This window comes from Bombina bombina, chromosome 1 (assembly GCF_027579735.1).
Source record: "Bombina bombina isolate aBomBom1 chromosome 1, aBomBom1.pri, whole genome shotgun sequence".
Classification (NCBI taxonomy): Eukaryota; Metazoa; Chordata; class Amphibia; order Anura; family Bombinatoridae; genus Bombina; species Bombina bombina.
In genome coordinates, this window is record NC_069499.1 from 553,992,099 (window position 1) to 554,012,139 (window position 20,041).

General features: G+C 36.4%; 1 protein-coding gene across 3 annotated transcripts in view; it reads left to right on the plus strand.

The window, feature by feature from the left end:
• TYW5 (tRNA-yW synthesizing protein 5) overlaps positions 1 to 19,726 on the plus strand; it is a 36,456-nt gene extending 16,730 nt beyond the window's left edge. For 2 of the 3 annotated variants that reach the window (XM_053698726.1, XM_053698724.1), the window contains 6 exons: positions 9,043 to 9,112; positions 9,495 to 9,539; positions 9,783 to 9,920; positions 12,010 to 12,097; positions 12,348 to 12,464; positions 18,194 to 19,726. In XM_053698726.1, the coding sequence (XP_053554701.1) occupies positions 9,043 to 9,112; positions 9,495 to 9,539; positions 9,783 to 9,920; positions 12,010 to 12,097; positions 12,348 to 12,464; positions 18,194 to 18,450 (715 nt within the window). In that variant the 3' untranslated portion in view covers positions 18,451 to 19,726. Of the gene's footprint in view, positions 1 to 1,954; positions 2,248 to 9,042; positions 9,113 to 9,494; positions 9,540 to 9,782; positions 9,921 to 12,009; positions 12,098 to 12,347; positions 12,465 to 18,193 lie in introns of those variants that run through there. The other variant, XM_053698725.1, reaches the window with a different exon arrangement.
• The last annotated feature ends 315 nt before the right edge of the window (positions 19,727 to 20,041 follow it).

Sequence of the window (20,041 nt, forward strand, 5' to 3'; positions counted from 1 at the left end):
TTATAAGGCTTTATTCCCCTTTCATTTTTTTGTGAGTGTATCGTTTACATTGTGTTAGCGCTGTTGGCTCAATGAGTTTGTGCACATCAGGTTTGCGCACAATGGCTAGTCAGAATAGAGCATGTAGTTTTTTTTTTGGCAGCACTTTACTCTATTTAATCATGGCGTTTACGTGTGTGTTCCATTTCTGTTTTGAGCACGCTATCAAGTTATTTAGTGCACTTTGTTCTTCCTCGCATTATTCCTCTTTTTGGTGCTGGGTTAGCGGGCTGCATTATTCCTCGATGGTGCTGGGTTAGAGCTGTGCAGCTTTGCTGTTTTGTTAATGCCTTTTGCTTGGAGGGGGTAAGTTTTTTTTTTTTACCTTTGTTTCAAGAGCTCTTTTTAGGGGGATATAGCCTTATGGTTTTCTTTTTTTTTTTTTTTTGTATTCTTCACTAGTCTCTGTTCCTAAAACATCTTTAGAAGCTACTTCCTCTGAACACTTTCCTACCAATGTGAAGTGTACAGCTGCAACAACTAATCGTTATAATCAATAATAATTTATTATGAAAATAGTTGTCAACGAATCTCATAATCGATTACTTGGTTTGCAAGTAGTTGGTCTGTGCACAGCACCAGCTGCTTCACTCCAATGAGCTCCCCCTGCACATGGTATTCGGTTTTATGGTTATGCACTTAGCCTAAAGGACGTCTAAAGATTGTTACTTTTCACTTCTTCAGGACAGTATAAGTTAACTACTCCTGGCTCATGTGCAACCCAGAAATAACATAGGAGCCATCATTTGTATTGTTTACATTAAATCAAGTGATTTGGGACTATGCTTCGCATGATATAGTGCCAAGCTTGTTATTTGCACCAAGCACTAGATTAATGGGAGTTATTTGAATTGATGTGCACTATTATCTGTTTGCACAATTATTAGCGGTTTGCTTGGTATTGCTGATTATATGTACTGTATAGATAAAGGTGTAAGGCTTTGTCCTGTTATTGATATAAAGTGCTTTGACTTTTTTTTTTTTATATATTTTTAAAGTATATATCTGATATTTTTCCCTAACTTTAAAGCTGGTTATTTATCATTGCATATAGATATTCAAGATATTTTTTATGTTAGAATGAAGTCCAGGCTTACTTTGTTGAGAGGCCCCTTGTCAGGGTGGAAAATACTTAGCATTGGTGAAGCTAACAAAGATAAATATCCCACTTTGGTGAAATTGGCAAAACCCTAATTATGCATCTCAGGCACCTCAACACCATCTGAGAGCCTCTTCTCTGCTGCAGGCAATATAGCTGCAAAAGTAGAGCCAGCCTCAGCCAGGAGCAGGTGGTCATGTTAACATGTTTGTATTTCAATGCAAAGTTTCTAAAAGAGTGAATAACAGAATGTTATAAACAGTGATCGTCTACCTCCTTTTCAAAACAGTTTGTGCTTTTGTTTTGCTTAATTATAAAACTGTGCTCTGCTGCTTAAAAATTGGACAAACAGTTGTGTTAATGTAAAGTTTTAGAGGCATATTTATTAAATGTCTGTCGGACCTGATCTGACAGTGCGGATCAGGTCCGACAGACATCGCTGAATGCGGAGAGCAATACACTGGTGCAACGCCACCCCCTGCAGACTCGCGGCCAATAGGCCGCCAGCAGGGGGTGTCAATCAACCCGATCGTACTCGATCGGGTTGAATTCCGGTGATTCCTCTCCGCCTGCTCTGAGCAGGTGGACAGGGTTATGGAGCAGCTGTCTTTGTGACCGCTGTTTCGTAACTGCTGTTTCTGGCGAGTCTCAAGACTCGCCAGAAACACGGGCCCACAAGCTCCTTACGGAGCTTGATAAATGGGCCCCATAGTCTGAAGTTTATATTTGTAACACTCAGTATGTGGATGTTATTTTAAATATAGGAAACAATTATTGATTCTTTTTTTTTTTTATCCAATTAGTTGATCGAAAAAATAATCGGCCGATTAATCGATTATGAAAATAATCGTTAGTTGCAGCCCTAGTGAAGTGTGTTTATTGCAAACTTGCTGATGTGTTGCCTCCAGCTCAGTTATGTAAACCTTGTTTAAATGTTATTATGCATTCTAATCAGACTAATGCAGCTCTTGCTTTTAAATGTATCTGCCCTTCTACTGTTTGATCCACACAGGGGAGCTCTACACATTGTTCTCCAGGATTCAAGAATTTTGTAAGCTCTACTGTATTCTAAATGCCTCGGCTATGCCCCCTTCAAGTAAGCGTAAAAGGTAATTTCATGATTTACCCTTACTAGCTCTAAGCCTTTATTAGATAATGTTTTGGATAATTGTTCAGCTGATTCATCCGCAGAGGGTGAGATATTATCTGATGATCAGAAGTCTGTTTCTGATCATTATACTGAGTCATCCTCTTTTTTTTTTTTTTTTTTTAAAGTTAATCTTATTAGTTTGCTTTTAAAAGATGTATTATATACTTTGGGGCCTATTTATCAAGCTCCGTATGGAGCATGACGCCCCGTGTTTCTGGCGAGCCTGCAGACTCGCCAGAAACACAAATTATGGAGCAGCAGTCTAAAGACCGCTGCTCCATAACCCTGTCCGCCTGCTCTGATGAGGCGGACAGACATTGCCACAAATCAACCCGATCGAGTACGATCAGTTTGATTAACAACCCCCTGCTGGCGGCCGATTGGCCGCAAATCTGCTGGGGGCGGCATTGCACCAGCAGCTCACAAGAGCTGCTGGTGTAATGCTGAATCCTTAAACTGGAAGATAGTTAAAGGATCCTATGGCTAAGAAAAAATCTAAGGGTATGTCATGAAAACCTCATGAATTTAGGTTTTTGAGGTTAACTTCTTCTCTGTGTGCTTTGTTTTTTTCAGATGTTGTATGTCTCTCTTCATTTTCAGTAACCAAACAGGCCTTCCTGTCATAAATAGTTTCTAAGTCCCACTTGACCAAATTTTATTGCATATGTGGAGAGAAATAAAAAAACAGTGCCATCTACCCAGAGCTAGATGATGTCAATAAGAGGACACAAGTACAACTTGAGACATGCTTTCATCCTTTAGTGCTGTGGCACTAAAGGATGAAAATATGACAAACACGTCACATTTGGTATCAAACTAATTCTCATGTTGTCATAGGGAAATTTCTTATATGGGTATATGCATTGAATATATATAATAGAAGTTATAAAATGTTATATAATTTCATCCAAGAATTCAGAGCTTTATCACATGTCGTAAAAGAGAGGGGTGGATATTCCTTCGCCCCTCTGGAAGGAGGTTTGGTCAAGGAATTTGATATCAGAGGAACAGGTATAAAACTTTAATTCTAACAATACAAATTGTGCATTCTACATGGGAGCCTGTGTACCAACAGCGTGAGTAGCAATCTTTTCTTGCCAATCTCCCTGGTGCAGACATCTAAGCTAGTACAGTATTAGGTTATTTTATTTCTCCTTTTTATTTTAAAAAATGTTTGCTTGTGTATTTTTGTATTTGTCAACAACTTTTTTTTAGTAATGAATTGCGACTGACCTTTTTTTCTCATAATAAATATATTTGAACCATGTTACTGAAAGAGACTGGTAGTATTAATACTGTGTTTTTTAGATACATTTTTGCTAAATTGTATTCTGGGATTTTAATTTGGTAGTCTTTGTTTTCCTTAAGATTTCCCATATAATAAATCTTAAGTGGTGCCAACTTAGAAATAGTTAAGTGTGGGTGGCATTAAACAGGAGTTTTGTGGCATTTTTTTCTAGGTCTAGTACAGACTAGAGAGTGTTGTTAACCCTTGCACCCACGGAGCCACAGACTTGCCTAGAGTGGCTAGGCTGTGACAAATTGGTTAAAGGGCCATGATACCCAAATGATGAAACACTTGAAAGTGATGCAGCATAGCTGTAAAAAGCTGACTAGAAAATATCACCTGAACATCTCTATGTGAAAAAGAAAGATATTTTACCTAAAAAATTCCTCAGTAGCCACATCCCATTGTAAAGGACTTCTAAGCAGCAAAGCAGTATGTCTGTCCCGGGACAGCTAAGGGAGTGAGCTTTCATGCACACTCATCTTATTTCCCTATTCAGTTTAAGGAAGTTTACTATGAAATCTCATGAAAGTTAAGTGAAATCTCATGAGATCACAGCAAAAGAGTTCATGACCTCAGCACTGCTGATGTTGATTGGCTGCTGTTCATTCCTATATTTTTATTTTTTACCTGCAGCTGAGCAACGGCTGAAGTATATTTTTTTACACATAACTTACTCTCCTGAGCTGAGGAGATTGTGAGGTAAAATATCTTCCATTTTTACATAGAGATGCTCAGGTGATATTTTCCTGTCAGCTTTTTACAGTTATACTGCATCAGTTTCAAGTGATTTAGCATATGAGTCCCTTTAAGGTGGAAATGGTCTGTTAACCCTCTCTGTGCCAAACAAGTGACTGGTGCAGGGTTGGTTAACCCTGTGTCATCACAGTAAATTTAAAATCAAAATTAAAATTGAAACAGATCTAAACAATCTAAGAAACCTGCTTCCTTGTCCAAGTTACCATGAAGATGCGGCCCCCGATCCAGATATTCCCTGGGTTCCGAATATAGTTTCTTAGGGCTATTGAATAGGTTTCAGGATGATTCCTTTCAGAGGAAGGTTTCATCTGTCTCATACCCCAAGGCAGAACATACATTGATCTGAGATGTCATCGCAGAAAATGCATCATGTCTGCAGAAAGAGCAGGACACATGCAGGAACTGTTACTGCTTTAACTTTGCAGCACTACTCAACATCAGGCTGTTCTCTTCAAACAGCAGTGTGTTCTGGCTGTATTGTGTCAATTTTCCTTAAAACAGCGCATCCACAGCAAAGTGCTGTTTAAAGTGAACAGTCAAATATGCAGTAAAGGTGCAAAGCAGCAACCTATTGATTGACTGGCTCTCAGATTGTTTTTAATCCCAACCCCTAGCCTTTCCCAGTTTGCTGTTTTTTTCTGAATATAAGCCATTCTTATGAGCAATGCACCTTTTTATTATTACATTTCTATGTTAGACCAAGAGAAATGGAAACATTTATTTAAGAGACTTTAAAAAAAAAAATTGTGTGCAGCTAATTTGCAATCCAATTTCCAACTGCTGAAATATATTATAAAAAAACTTTAAAAATGTAATTATTCTCCAGTTAATCAACACATTGAATTTGAACTGGTGATTTAGTTTAACTGCCTAATTTAAAATTGATTTTTATTAAAAAATAACCTGCAGAAAATTTTTCACTAAAAAAATCTCATCGCAGAAAGTGAAAAAAAGTTCTGCCTCTGGGGATCATATTCCAAAGGCTCATTTTAAAGCAAAAGCCTTCTTTTAGTCTGCTTTGTATCTGGAATTCATGGGAGTCATTGTTCCAGTTCCAATTTTGGAACAGGGGTTGGGGTTCTATTCAAATTTCTTCATTGTTCCAAAGAAGGAAGGATCTTTCAGACCAATTTTGGATTTAAAAGCTCTGAACAAGTTTCTCAGGGTTTCTACTTTCAAGATGGAAACTATTCTGACTCTTGTGCAGCAAGGTCAGTTAATGTCCACAATAGATTTAAAGGATGCATACCTTCATATTCCTATTCACAAGGATCATTTTCAGTTTCTAAGGTTTGCCTTCCTGGACAAACATTTTTAGTTTGTTGCTCTTCCATTTGGTCTGTTTACTGCTCCCGGAATATTTTCAAAAGTTCTGGGTACTCTTTTGTCTGTGATAAGAGGGTATTTCAAGCTTTTAATTTATCAGTATCTCACACCAACAGCCTTTTGTTGTTTTGTCAGCAGCATGGTTGTAGAATCAATTTTCAAAAACGGTCTCTTGATCCCCACTGGTTCAAATCTTCAGTCTGTTCTGTGTCCTTCAGTGTTCTTTTTTTTTTTTTTTTTTTTTTTTTTGGAAGTTCTAAGCCTAATGATTGGCGAATTGGATGCTATTTAGTTTGCTGTTTTTTTTTTTACATGAAGCCTCTTCAGTTTTGAATGCTTTGGCAATGGTGCAGGGATCATACAGTCCATTATTCAAGTTTCTTTTGTTGGTCCTATTTGGACTGTGATCACAAGAGATGCAAGTTTTTTCAGGCTGGGTACAGTCTGGGGGTCTCAGGATGCAAGTTTACCAACAAATGTTTTGGAACTCCATGCGATTTTCAAGACCCTTCAGAGTTGGCCCCTGTTGGAAAGGTAGTATCATCTGCATTTTCAGTCAGATAAGAGGACACAGGTACAACTTGAGACATGCTTTCAACGCATATGTGGCACTAAAGGATGAAAAATATGACAACCATGTCATATTTGGTATCAAACTAATTCTCATGATGTCATAGGGAAATTTCTTATATGGGTATATGCATTGAATATATATAACATAAGTTATATATATAACTTCTGTTATATGGCAAGCCCTCAGGACCGTACAGTCCAAAAAAGGCTCACGGACTGCACATATTTTTTTTTTTTAACTACAAAAGAGGATTAACCTCACACCAAAAACTTCTAAAAAGTGCGGTACTGGAGCGGTAAGTACCATTCTGAGACTGAAAACGGCAAGTGCCACAATACCACAATTACCATAAATTAAGATAGCTCCCAAAATAGTCTCGAAGTTACTATAAGAAGGACTATACTGAACAATATGAGGGTATTACTGGTCTCTGGGGTGCCTCGAGAGACCAGTAATACCCTCATTATATTGCTCAGCATAGTATTAATTAGTACTATTTGAGTGCTCTATTACTGTCCACTTTTCCCTCTTTTTTTCTTATTCCCTTTAGAGGAGAGACCTGTAGATTTTCCTTCTGACACTAAGGCCCCGATGATCGAAAGTGCTACAAGGCAGCAACATATTCTAAGAATTCTGCCGCTATGTCGAGTGAGCTTGTCGGAATATTCCAAGCTCCCGACATAGACGCATTGCCAAAAGGCGTTTACAATACACACCATTGGTCGGCGATACTGGCTTGGGCAACGCCCAGCATTGCTGACCATATTGGTGATGTATAGTAAAGGATCCCTAGAATATAACTGCCATCTGACTAACCTCTTATCCTAATACCCCTAAAACGAAGTACCCCATTGGCTGAATAATCTCATATGGGGTTAATCAGACAATAGCAAGAACCTTTTAAAATGTAAATTCAAATTATACAATAGAAAATGATAATTAGAATTTAAATTTTAAAAAGTTCTTGCTAGTGGCTGATTCAAATAAGCCAATAGGTATCGACTGATTTGAAATCAGCCAATCAGAATTAAGTGGTACCCATATATATTGGGGTTCTGCGCTTCCGGGATTTCAGTGTGCTGCGGAGATCACATCAAGAGGAGGACTCCCAGAAGAGAGCTAAAGAAAAGAAGATGTGGAGTAAAGGCGGCAGAAGAGTCAGCAGAAGTCCGTCTCTGCCGCCTGGGTGAAGAGGGCCCTGCCATTGAAGAAGATTGCAGAGAGATTAATCTCCTAACCATCCCTCATATCTGTATGGGGGTCGATTAGGTGATTATTGACCATTTCCACTTATTAGGTCTTAATCAACTAACTACCACTCATACTTTTTCTAGGATAGTGGACACAGCTTGGGTATTAGATCCCAAATGTCATGGCTTGTGGACTTCTCACCACCTTATGAAAGAAAGCAAAATGTATGCTTACCTGATCCATTTCTTTCTTTCATGGTAGTGCAAGTCCACGGGACCCTCCCTATGTTTGTTCTAACCAATGGTTCTGGCATGCACCTCATTTACCCTGCTTTGTTATTCCTGCTCTTTTTTTATTTCTCCTTTTCTTGGCTATACAGCAGACTGAGGGGAAACAGGAGGCTTGAGTAACTAAAGCTGTTGATGTGTAATTTCTGACTGCCTCTTGGCAGAGTGGCACTCAATGCCGTGGCTCTTGGACTTTCACCACCATGAAAGAAAGACATTTATGCGTTAAGAATATATATAAATTAAACACTACATGTGCAATGGATCAAGGAGGAAGTTTGATGTGAGGAAATATTATAGACATGTATATACTAGCCTGCTCATCCCTGCTTACCAGTAGGGACCCTGAAAAAGTGACCCCTGTTCAGCAATAGGCACCGCAGGAAAGTGGCCCTGGAAATTATTTGCCTAATAAATATTTATTATATAGCTTTCATAAGCTTAAAAAAAGCCATATGTCTGTTTAAACAAAACACTGCAGTGAAGAAAGGTGATTTGCAGGTGCATTGGTCATTTATTAAATATAATTAAACATTAATGTATCTTATTGTGTTTTTTGTTTTGTTTTTTTTTTTAAAAAAAATCAGTGTTCAGATCCACTTTAAAGGGACAGTAAATACCTTGAGATTTTTAAATAGCATGTTATGCACAATTAAACAACTTTCATTATTTATTTTGTCCCGTTTCATTTAATTTAGCTCTGGAAATTGAGTAATTTCTAATTCTCTGAACTTAAAATAAAGACTTGGATAGTATGTTATTCTATAGCATCACAATAGAAATTTTGTATAATTGCAAGGCGTTTACTCTTTCTTTTTCAGAGAACAGACTTTCCCTTTTTAGACCAGGGGCCTCATGTTCCTATTGACTAGATAACAGTGTGCAACAACACTGTTTGTTTCACTAGCTACAGGGCTTTGCAATTGGATGAAAGAGGCAGGATGGGCTAGAGAAGCAGACTGGAAAAGGGAGGAGATACCATGGATTTGTACAACTAAAGCTCTCCTATTGCTCATTGCTAAACATGCCAAAATCCAAAGTACATGCTTCATAAAAAAGCTGTGGCTGTGTGAAGCCTTTCCAAACATTATGCCCCCAACAGTTTTAGCTCCTATTTCCCAGCAACATAAAAAAGTAAATACACCTCTTTTGCAGTGTAATAATTATACAAAGAAAAAAATGTTTCTTTAGATTAAATACAATGTGCTATATTTGTGTGCAATAAATATACTATTGGAGCCACCTTCTTGAATTTGATTCCAACAATAAAAAGGGTCCATAACAAAAACGATCTCTTTGGTTAATACATTATATTTTGTTTTGTTTCAGAACTCTGCCATTTGACACGTTTGTAGAAAGGGCAGCAGAAGACAGACACACAGACTACTTCATTTCAAAGGTAAAAGTGAATATTATTAAATGGCAGGGCTGCTATGTGAACTAACCCTATCTCAAAGGTTTGTAATTGATTGTGGAAAACAGAAATTAGTAATAAGTGTAAACCAATTGATCCACATATTTTAGATTTAATTCACACAGTTTCCCTTTATATAGTCTTAAAGGAACATAAAGTTGCGGTAAGAAAATTATCTGATGTAGCCTAGAACTATTTGCTAAAAACGACTAGTGAATCATATTTGTCTAATATAATTAGTTTGCACTAGGACAGTCACAACAGCTCATATCATCTGAATATTTTATTTATTTATTTCTTTAGCTCAGTATTGTTTAATTCTCAAGCATCAATATCACATTTTAAAATTAGCTGTTGTGTCTCTTAGGATGAGAAATACTACTTACGTTCACTTGGTGAAGACCCTCGCAAGGTAAGAAGTGAGGAAACAATGGCAAACACCTATGCTCTAGCTGACTCAATGTGCAACACCATCTGATCCAGTGTTTTATTTTACTTTATCTGTTTTTGAAAAACCTTTTTGTTCTTCATGCAAACTATCTTAACATTATTTTTATCTGTAAATAATGGAGTTTGGTTCTTCTTCAAATGTTTTGCAATGTTACAATGTTCTGTCTCAATCACAAATAATATCCACAGAGCTTTCTGCCTTCAGGACGTTGCTGACATCAGTAAGCAGTTTCCACAGCTGTCTGCAGATATCCAGATACCAGAATTCTTTGAAAAGGAGCAGTTCTTCTCTAGTGTCTTCCGTATCAGCTCCCCAGGCCTGCAGCTCTGGACTCACTATGATGTATGGAACATTTATCTGCTAGCAAGTCTTGTCTTTGGGAGTAGTTGCACCTAGTAGGTGTCTAAGTAAATGTTTGGAGGAGTGTCACTGTCACCCAAAAAGCACTGGGAGCTGTAATTGTCTAACCACGAGCAATCAGTCCTTAGGCACAGCTGTACAGAGACCACTTTAACAACCTTTTTTGCAACAAAAATACTTTAACATGTTTAAATTTTGCTCTTAGTGTCCCTTTAAATTTACAGACAGTTCAACAGTTACACTATTGATGGAGCTCCATGTTTATGCAGTGGTAACCTTAAAAGTACACCAAGACTTCAACATACAGATGTCAAAATGAAAGTTTTATAGAAAGTATCATAGAAATGATTAAATATGCACAAATGAAACCCTTTTTTTTTTTTAAAATGCTGTAAAGTAAGAATGCTTTCAAAAGTAGAAATGTTCATAGTTTATTTTTTATCAATTACCACAATGCAAAGTTATTAAAACAGAAAAAAAAAATCTAAATCCATATTTGTTGTGACCTCTCTTTGCCTTCAAAGCAGCATCAATTCTTCTTGGTACACCTGTACACAGTTGTTTAAAGAACTCGGCAAGTAGGTTTTTCCAAACATCTTTAAGAACTAATCACAGTTCTTCTGTGGATTTAGGCAGCCTCAGTTGCTTCTTTCTCTTCATGTAATTCCATACAGACTCAATGATGTTGAGATCATGGCTCTGTGGGGGCCAAACCATTTCTTCCAGGACTCATCCTTCTTCTTTACGCTGAAGTTTTTTATGACTGGCTGTGTGTTTGGGGCTGTATGCTGTAGAATAAATGTGGGGCCTATTCAGATGCTTCCCTGATGGTATTGCATGATGTATAAGTATAAGCCCCTACTTCTCAGAATTGAGGAGACCATTAATTCTGACTAAATCCCCAACTCCATTTGCAGAAATGCAGTCCCAAACTTGCAAGGAACCTCCACCATGCCTCAATGTTGCCTGCAGATATTCATTATTGTACAGCTCCTCTTGTTCTTCAGCAAACAAACTGCCTTTTGCTACAGCCAGATATTTCAAATTCTGACTCATAAGTCCAGAGCATGTGGATATCTTCCGATTGCAAAGGGAAGTTAGTGTGATGTGTCTTTTAGCTGCTGCACATAATTTCATTGGCCGACCACTACGTCTACGGTTCTCAACTTTGTCTGTTTCTTTGTGCTTTTCCAGAAGAGCTTGGACAGCAAATCTGGAAACTCCTATCTGCCTGAGAGTGACCTTGCCGATACAGGATAACTACCATGTGTCTTTGCGGTGCTCAGTCTTACCATAGTGTATGAGTTTTGACATAAAACTGTCTTCAGCAACCTCACCTTGTTAGCAGAGTTTGGCTGTTGCTCACCCAGTTTTATTCCTCCTGCACAGCTGTTTTCTGTTTCAGTTAATGATTGCATTTCTACCTATATTAAAATGATGATAATAAGAAACGTTTTGGTGTAATTGTTTAGTAATACACTTAACTATCAAATCCCTAACTTTGTGCAAGTGTACCTACAAGAATGTAGGTTGTTATAAAGGCAAAGGGTGGTCACACCAAATATTGACTTGATTTAGATTTTTATTTTGTTCACTCACTTTGCATTTTGGTAATTTATGCAAATAAACTAAACTTTTCTGTTTTTCAAAGCATTTTACGTTACAAAAATTTTCCTCACCTGCTAAAACGTGTGCATAGTACTGTGTGTATATATACAAAAAAATCCAAAACGTTTCCTGCACCAGGCTTTACTTGCATGAAAATCATACAGGGTATACATTTATTGTAGTCCACAAGGCTACAGAACATTTTGAAAGAAGACGTATTAGGAATAAACAAAAGTTATAAAAGCCAGGCCCAATTATTTATTTATATAAATGTATTGATAGAAGTTGTTTTTATTGAAGGTGTCATGAATACAAGTTTCTTGTTTTCTTAAAACACACCACTGTAGAGCAGTAAGTTGCTGGTAATAATAGTTATACCCTCTATAGACTCAGCCACCACAGTAAAAAATATGTGATATTTGGAAATGGGGAAGTCACAGACTCTTACTGCTACTCTTTACAGGTCATGGACAATTTACTAATTCAGGTGACTGGAAGGAAGAGAGTTGTTTTGTACAGTCCAAGAGATGCACCATATTTATATTTATCAGGTTTGTGGATATTTGTAAATCATGGGATTTATCATTTAAAAAAAAAAAAAAGCAAACCTTCTCTGTAAATGACAGAGCTTGCCTAATAATTACAGTGTTTGGTCATAGTTTCTGCACATTTTTGGTTGGGATATTTTTGTGCGTGGAGTTAAAGGAAGGACCTAATTGTGAAAACCAATATTTCTTCTTACACAAATAGAGGTCTTTTTTGTGAGTATATTTTTGTTCTATCCATATTATTTGTATACAGGTGACAAATCTGAGGTCTTAGATGTGGATAATCCAGATTTGACCAAGTATCCCCTCTTTTCACGTGCCAGACGATATGAATGTTTGTTAGAAGCAGGAGATGTGCTGTTTATTCCTGGTAAGCCAAAATATTTTGTAAGCATAAAACTAAGGGTACAAAACCCTTTATCCAAATGTCTTTGGATTGTAATAGGCTTGGATTTAGGAATAATTTGAATTTTGTTATATTTGTATATTTTGCATCTGTAAAATTAGACAGTAAGGGGATGGGGATAAAAGAGAGAGGGGATGGGGTAAAATCTAAAACAATATCTTATGTAAGTTACACAATATTTACATGTCCTAATCCAATTTATATATGCAACCTAAAGGTAGTTTTGTATAATCTGTAATACTTTTGTATACATCAAAAAGATAGTACTGTAATCAGAAAGGTAATCATTGCTGTTTTATATAAATATAGCCTAGCATTTGCATTTTAGATCACAAAAAAGAAAACCAAAAATGCAGGCAGCGAAGATTGTGACTTATTGCAGGAAAATCATTTTATTTAAAAAAAAAAAAATGAATGAAAAAGTCCTATATTTTGGAATTTGTACCTGTATATATAAATAACCGTGCCTATGTAAGAAGGTTCTCATAATAGTTAGTTTTCTATGATGTTAACAACTTGAGTTAAAATAATCAGTTAAAGAGCCACAAAGATCAAAATAACCTACATCCCCATATAGAGCCAGATTACAAGTGGATCGCTATTTATAGCTCATACTCGAGCGTTAAATCCGCTAAAAGTAAGCTTTTTGAACGTGACGGGTTGCGCTCGTATTATGAGTTGAAAGTAAACTGTTTTTACGCACATGCTAAACCGACACGTGTAAATAGCCAAACTTAGAATATCACACGCACGATAACCTATTACCCCATAGAAGTTAATTGAGAAAAAAAACGCCCTACTCCCACACAAAACCGATCGCATATTCTGACGTGCGCTTACCCGACATGAATATATGAATATTTAACATTCTAATGTTTTTCCCATAGAATAATATGTACTATTTACTCATAAATAAATATTTCTACATATAATGTTTTTTGCACAAATATATACACGTGTGTGTGATTATATATAAGTGTAGATACATACATATATATATATATATATAGAAATGCAGGACAAGCGCACTCCAAGGGACTTTTCAAAATCACTTTTAAAGTGATTTTGAAAAGTCCCTTGGAGTGCGCTTGTCCTGCATTTCTATCTATTTTGTTTGCTGCACCCAGGGCATAAGGACTTTGGTTATTGGGAGTGCAATTTCCTGCTTGCTTATATATATATATATATATATATATATATATATATATATATATATATATATATATATAAACAGTTATAGTGCACTCACTGTTCCTAGGATCATCTGCCGGGGTGCTGCGTGGAAAAATGTAGATTTACGTTCAACCCCAAGGAAGAAAACGCTTCACTCTCCGGTCTTTTCATCAATATTTATTTATTATTCACAAGAGTTGTATTACAGCATTCCCAGACGTTTCGACACCTATTGGTGTCTTTTTCAATGGGTATTTGCCAAAATTCTTTTGTCCCAAAAGGCTCCTAACAAACTATTCCTAACCGCTTACCTATAAACCCCCGTATGTGCTCTCGTCACTTCCGGTGCCATGGAGGCCGCTCCCACTTGCGCGTGTCACTGCTCCTCTGCCGCATGGCTAATTATCATAGCTCCACCTGCGTGCTGACATATATTAACACGCAGTACACTCAACTATGCGCATGTCAGGGGCCAGCAACTCTGATAGCATCGGACTGACTAATATAAACGTGTGTTCTAAAAACTCATCTAGCCTGTCTATTTATTAAAAAAGTGCTGTAGTAGCACTATATAAGACCCTTAATATTTCCTATTTACACAGTGAACCTAATACCAGGTTTATTATATCAACTATATATCAATTAGATTCATCTCAAGCTTATTTGTGTTAACATAACGACTGTTCTATAGTTGATTGTAAAAAATGGTATGGAAATGGAGTTATTTGTTTAATAAGAAACTTATCATAATAACATTCATCCCTAATGAAATAAGGTAGAAAAACTTTTTTGGTCCGCAACAGTACACTGTATCATGGAGCTTCTTTAGTTTGAAAATGTCCTTATTCCATCCACTCTATACAAATGGATAATCCAGTCCCTTATAATAGAAATGACCTGGATCAAACAATCCTAGACTTCCCATTAAAGGAAAACATTAAAATCCAGTTGTATATTTAGTCCTTTTGGAGCTACTGTATCCAATCGGTAGATCCAGGAGGTTTCCACCTGGAGGAGTTTGGTATTCCTATCTCCCCCTCTTCGTAGGGGCGGCACATGATCTATGAGTATGGTCCTTAGACTTGCAGCTGTGTGTCCTGCCTGGAGAAAATGTCGAGCCACAGGTTGATCCTACAGGGCCAGGTAAATAAATATCGGAATGATTTGTTGACATTTAAAAATAGCAAATTAGCCACTGTAGAAACTGATTACAGAGAGAGGAGAGTCTATAGATGGCTTTATGGGAAGGAAGATAGACCCCACTACACACGTAGGAGACGCTTTAATAATAAAAATATTGCAGACACTGTGGATAGCAGTGTACTGTTGCGGACCAAAAAAGTTTTTCTACCTTATTTCATTAGGGATGAATGTTATTATGATAAGTTTCTCATTAAACAAATAACTCCATTTCCATACCATTTTTTACAATCAACTATAGAACAGTCGTTATGTTAACACAAATAAGCTTGAGATGAATCTAATTGATATATAGTTGATATAATAAACCTGGTATTAGGTTCACTGTGTAAATAGGAAATATTAAGGGTCTTATATAGTGCTACTACAGCACTTTTTTAATAAATAGACAGGCTAGATGAGTTTTTAGAACACACGTTTATATTCGTCAGTCCGATGCTATCGGAGTTGCTGGCCCCTGACATGCGCATAGTTGAGTGTACTGCGTGTTAATATATGTCAACACGCAGGTGGAGCTATGATAATTAGCCATGTGGCAGAGAAGGAGCAGTGGGAGCGGCCTCCATGGCACCGGAAGTGACGAGAGCACATACGGGGGTTTATAGGTAAGCGGTTAGGAATAGTTTGTTAGGAGCCTTTTGGGACAAAAGAATTTTGGCAAATACCCATTGAAAAAGACACCAATAGGTGTCGAAACGTCTGGGAATGCTGTAATACAACTCTTGTGAATAATAAATAAATATTGATGAAAAGACCGGAGAGTGAAGCGTTTTCTTCCTTGGGGTTGAACGTAAATCTACATTTTTCCACGCAGCACCCCGGCAGATGATCCTAGGAACAGTGAGTGCACTATAACTGTTATTGATATATATATTATATATATATATAAATATATATGTGCAGAACATTGGAATGTGAAATATTTACATTAAATACACAGAATAACACTTTATCAAATATGAATATTGCATAAATATGCTTTTACATGTTTTCATCTACTGGACACCAAATGGGGCACTTTGTGATTGGCTTCAGCGTGATTAGTCATTTTACACTGAAATAGACTGCATTTCGGGCGGAGGAACAGCGGAATGTATAAGAAAATGAAATGGTGATTATTTATATATTTTACCGTCTACATTGATTTTAATCAATTATAGTGCCCTTCATTTACTTTTTTTGTTTTTTTTTTTGTTTACTAATATTGTTGAGAGTAGAGCTTAAGTTTACCATCACTTTAACTGCAAAGGGCTCCAATGCACTTATATATGTCTATGTATACTTATAGTATGTATTTGTGTTTATATATGTCTGTAAAATATATATAAATACATATGTACACACATTTATATACATACGTACATGTACATAGACGTATATATATATATATGTATCTCAATGTTAAAGCCCTTTGCCTGCCTTTTTTTTCTAACACCTTTTTAAATCATTTTTATAAGATGGTGTTATGATGAGTGTACCTGTGCTTTGCAATGCATATTTGATCAGTTTTGTGCTACTCTTTTGTTTTGTGAAACAGTTAACCAGAGCTCTTAGGATGAGCTAACCTGACACATGTTAACTTGAATTACGCTCAAGCAATAGCGTTTACTTTCAACTTGTAATACAAGCAAAGATCCCAACACGCACAAATACTCGCGATAAACCTCTTATCACTCGCACGTAAGCGAGCTGCACTTAGTGCTATGGCGCGGTCGGGCCGGGCTGTGACTATACAGCTGGCCCGATGCGGGTCTGTAAAAGCGGCGTAATTTTTACATATTTAAAGAGAAAAAAGGCTATTAGAATTATAGCACTTATTAACATTATTTTTAAGGTTTACTGTCCCTTTAATAGCACACCACACCAATTTACCGCTATGAATTGTATTTACATGGTTCCTATATTACAGGAATAGTAGCAAAATAAAATGAAACATAACTTTTATTGAAACAAAAGATACAAAAACAAATGGGACAGAAAAAGTCATAAAAAAGATTGAGATTTGTGTGTGTTTTTATACCACATTGGAAACTATTTGATATTCAGGCTGGGACTTACTGTGGTGTTGCGTTGATACACTTGTATACAAGATTCCAGCACCGCACTAATCATTGCTATAAATGCTGGCAGGTTGCCAATTCAATCACCATAATGGCGATCTTAAAAAACTATTTGTGACCCAGACCAGCAGTCTCTCCTGTTACAGTGTATTAACATAAATAAATGAATGAGATATAGATATATTTCTGCCAACGGTCTCCAACTAAACTTTTCAAGTGATGCTACAATAGAATATAGATAACCCCATTGAGGCGATATTGTGGAGTCATTCCTTAACACTATGACTATTGTACTATGCCAGTTAAGTCACATTACTAGTTCGCATATTGTTTCACTATTATGAAATAAAAATGTATGTCTAGGATTTCAGAAATAATTAAGTATATCAAACCTTAGTAGACTTTTTCTGGCATAAGGGATTAACACAATCACAGAATGATTTACAGCATAATAACAGAAGTTATATTCTGTTGTGGAATGGGCAATATATATTAAGGAGTTAATATATTCCATGAATATGAAACAGACAAAAATTAATGCACGTGGTATAAAAACACATACAACTCCTCTCATAATCTGGAAAAGTAGAATACATATGAAATTCAAAAATGAACTTTAATTATCAAGAAGATCATTTTGCTTTGACCTGTGAGAAAGACTTAAAGGGACTTTAAACCCAAACATTTTCTTTCATGATTCAGACCGAGAATACAAGTTTAAACAACATTCCAATTCACTTTAATAATCTAGTTGCTTCATTCTTAAGATATCCTTTGTTGAAGAAATAGCAATGCACATGATTAAGCCAATTACACAAGGCATCTATGTGTAGCCACTAATCAGTAGCTACTGAGCCTATCTAGATATGCTTTTAAGGAAAGAATATCAGGAGAATGAAGCAAATCACATAATAGAAGTAAATTAGAAAGTTGTATAAAATTGTATTCTCTATCTGAATCATGAAAAAACATTTTTGGGTTTAATGTCCCTTTAAGCTCACGCAGGGAACTCCATTTCACCTCCTCTTCAGCCCAGCAAGATATATCTAACATAGGAAAGGCTGTGTGTATATTTACAACTATTAATATTTGTTTCCCTAAGTAAACAAATAAAATTATGTTGGTAAGTGGATATCTCTTCACAGTTTGTTGGTTATTTTGAACCAGATATGGATGTTTCTGTGTTTGTTTTACGATACTTTCTGCTTGATTTTAACAATTAAAAATATATTAATACACTGCTGTTTTCCTTTTATACAGCCCTTTGGTTTCACAACACTGTTGCAGAAGCATTCGGCATAGGAGTAAATGTCTTCTGGAAGCACCTGCCTCCTGAATTCTACGATAAAACGGATACTTATGGAAATAAAGATCCAACAGCAGCTTCTAGAGCAGTACAGATTTTAGACCGGGCCTTAAAAACTCTAGAGGAATTGCCAGAAGAATATAGAGATTTTTATGCCAGGAGGATGGTGTTACGAATCAAGGCTAAAGCATACAGCAGTAATTTTGAATGAAGAGAACAGGCCTTAATCCAATGGCGTTGTGACAGGAAAAACATTGGAATAACTATTTCATAGTTAAGAGAATAAGAGAGAATAAAAGAGAGATGCAGTTTGTCATTTTTACAGAGACAAGTGTTTTACTTTCTATAAAACTTGTAATATATGTTATAGTTTTTGTATCACTACATATGCCCCAGTACTTACTGTCATGTTTTTAGTCTTTTTAAAGGGACCCTAGTTTGCTTCCCAGGTGCATATTGTAGAATAAAACATTATGTTGCCGTAAGTAGTGAGCCTATGTCCTTTATAGCACATGCATTTTAATGTAGTATAAGAATGCACATAAAAGAACAAGAAGATTACAAACTCCTAATTGTTTCTTATTTTAGTAGCACTTGGCAACAAATTATTATTTTTTTATACTGCATATTGGCTAAACCAAATATCTGACTTGCAGGTTACAGAATTTGCTTTTGGTCTCTCTAGGGAGCGTGGGACAAACGCAATTTTTTTACACAAAATCACTTCACTGGGCCAGTGAGCAAAGTCAAATTCTACTTGGTATGAGTAATAAGTCCCAGTTACATATGTTTTTGGGTTCACTTAGAGAGGACAAGAATGAACTAGCTGCAAAGCAAAGGAGCAATTTCCTCACCAACGTGAGCTGACATGTATGGTTGAGTTGTATGGGAGGGTACACTTTGTGTTTTCAATAACAATATTTAGAGAAGTAGTGAGGTATCTCAGCCAAGTGTTTCAAAATTCACAGGCATGTGCTGAACATGAACAGACTGAGTTGGCATACAGTCTAAGTGAAAGTGTTGTATCATATCACTATGTCTCAAACATAACTGGGTAAATTAAAGGGATGTTTAAAAAAAAGCTGTGGCTTCAGCCCCTAATGCTGAGCAACCCCAGTCTAAGGCAGTCTTTATCAACAAGAGAGAGACAAGACAGACTCAATCTTCCAAGTTGCCAAAAATATACTTACAAAAACAATTGTACGCAATCGGCATGGCAAAGTGTTCAATAATAAGCATTATGGGTATAAGCACTCACTTGCTCTCCCAGGCTTCTTAGCAGCTCTTCAGTCCAGAGCTCTTTGGATCCGAGAAACTGACAATCTGAATAAACTGTTACAGTATTGAAAAGATACTAATAAATCTTATGGTTAAATCAAGAGTACTGTTTTACTTAACTACATATATAAAGCTTTAAAATCAAGCAATTGCAAGCCGGCTACACTTTTTCATGTATTGGTGCCTGATAAAATAAAAAGTCAAAATGTTTTGTGCTTTTAAAGTTATTTATGAAATAAATAAAAACAACTCAGTGTAGTACAAAAGGGTTAGAGGATTTCTGTTATGATTTACAGCATGTCATGCCTTTATTTGGGATGAATGAATTAAAGGGACAGTAAATAGACTTCAAGTCCCGATTGACTCCGCCAAATAAGGAAAGTTGTGCGTGTAATTTGACTATTGAAAAACAATCGCAGCAAACAAGGTGTTAATCTTTTCTAATATAGTTAAGACTATTGATATTACTCTATTGGAAGCCTACAGAAAAATCGTGTAATTATAAGGGGTTTACTGTCCATTTA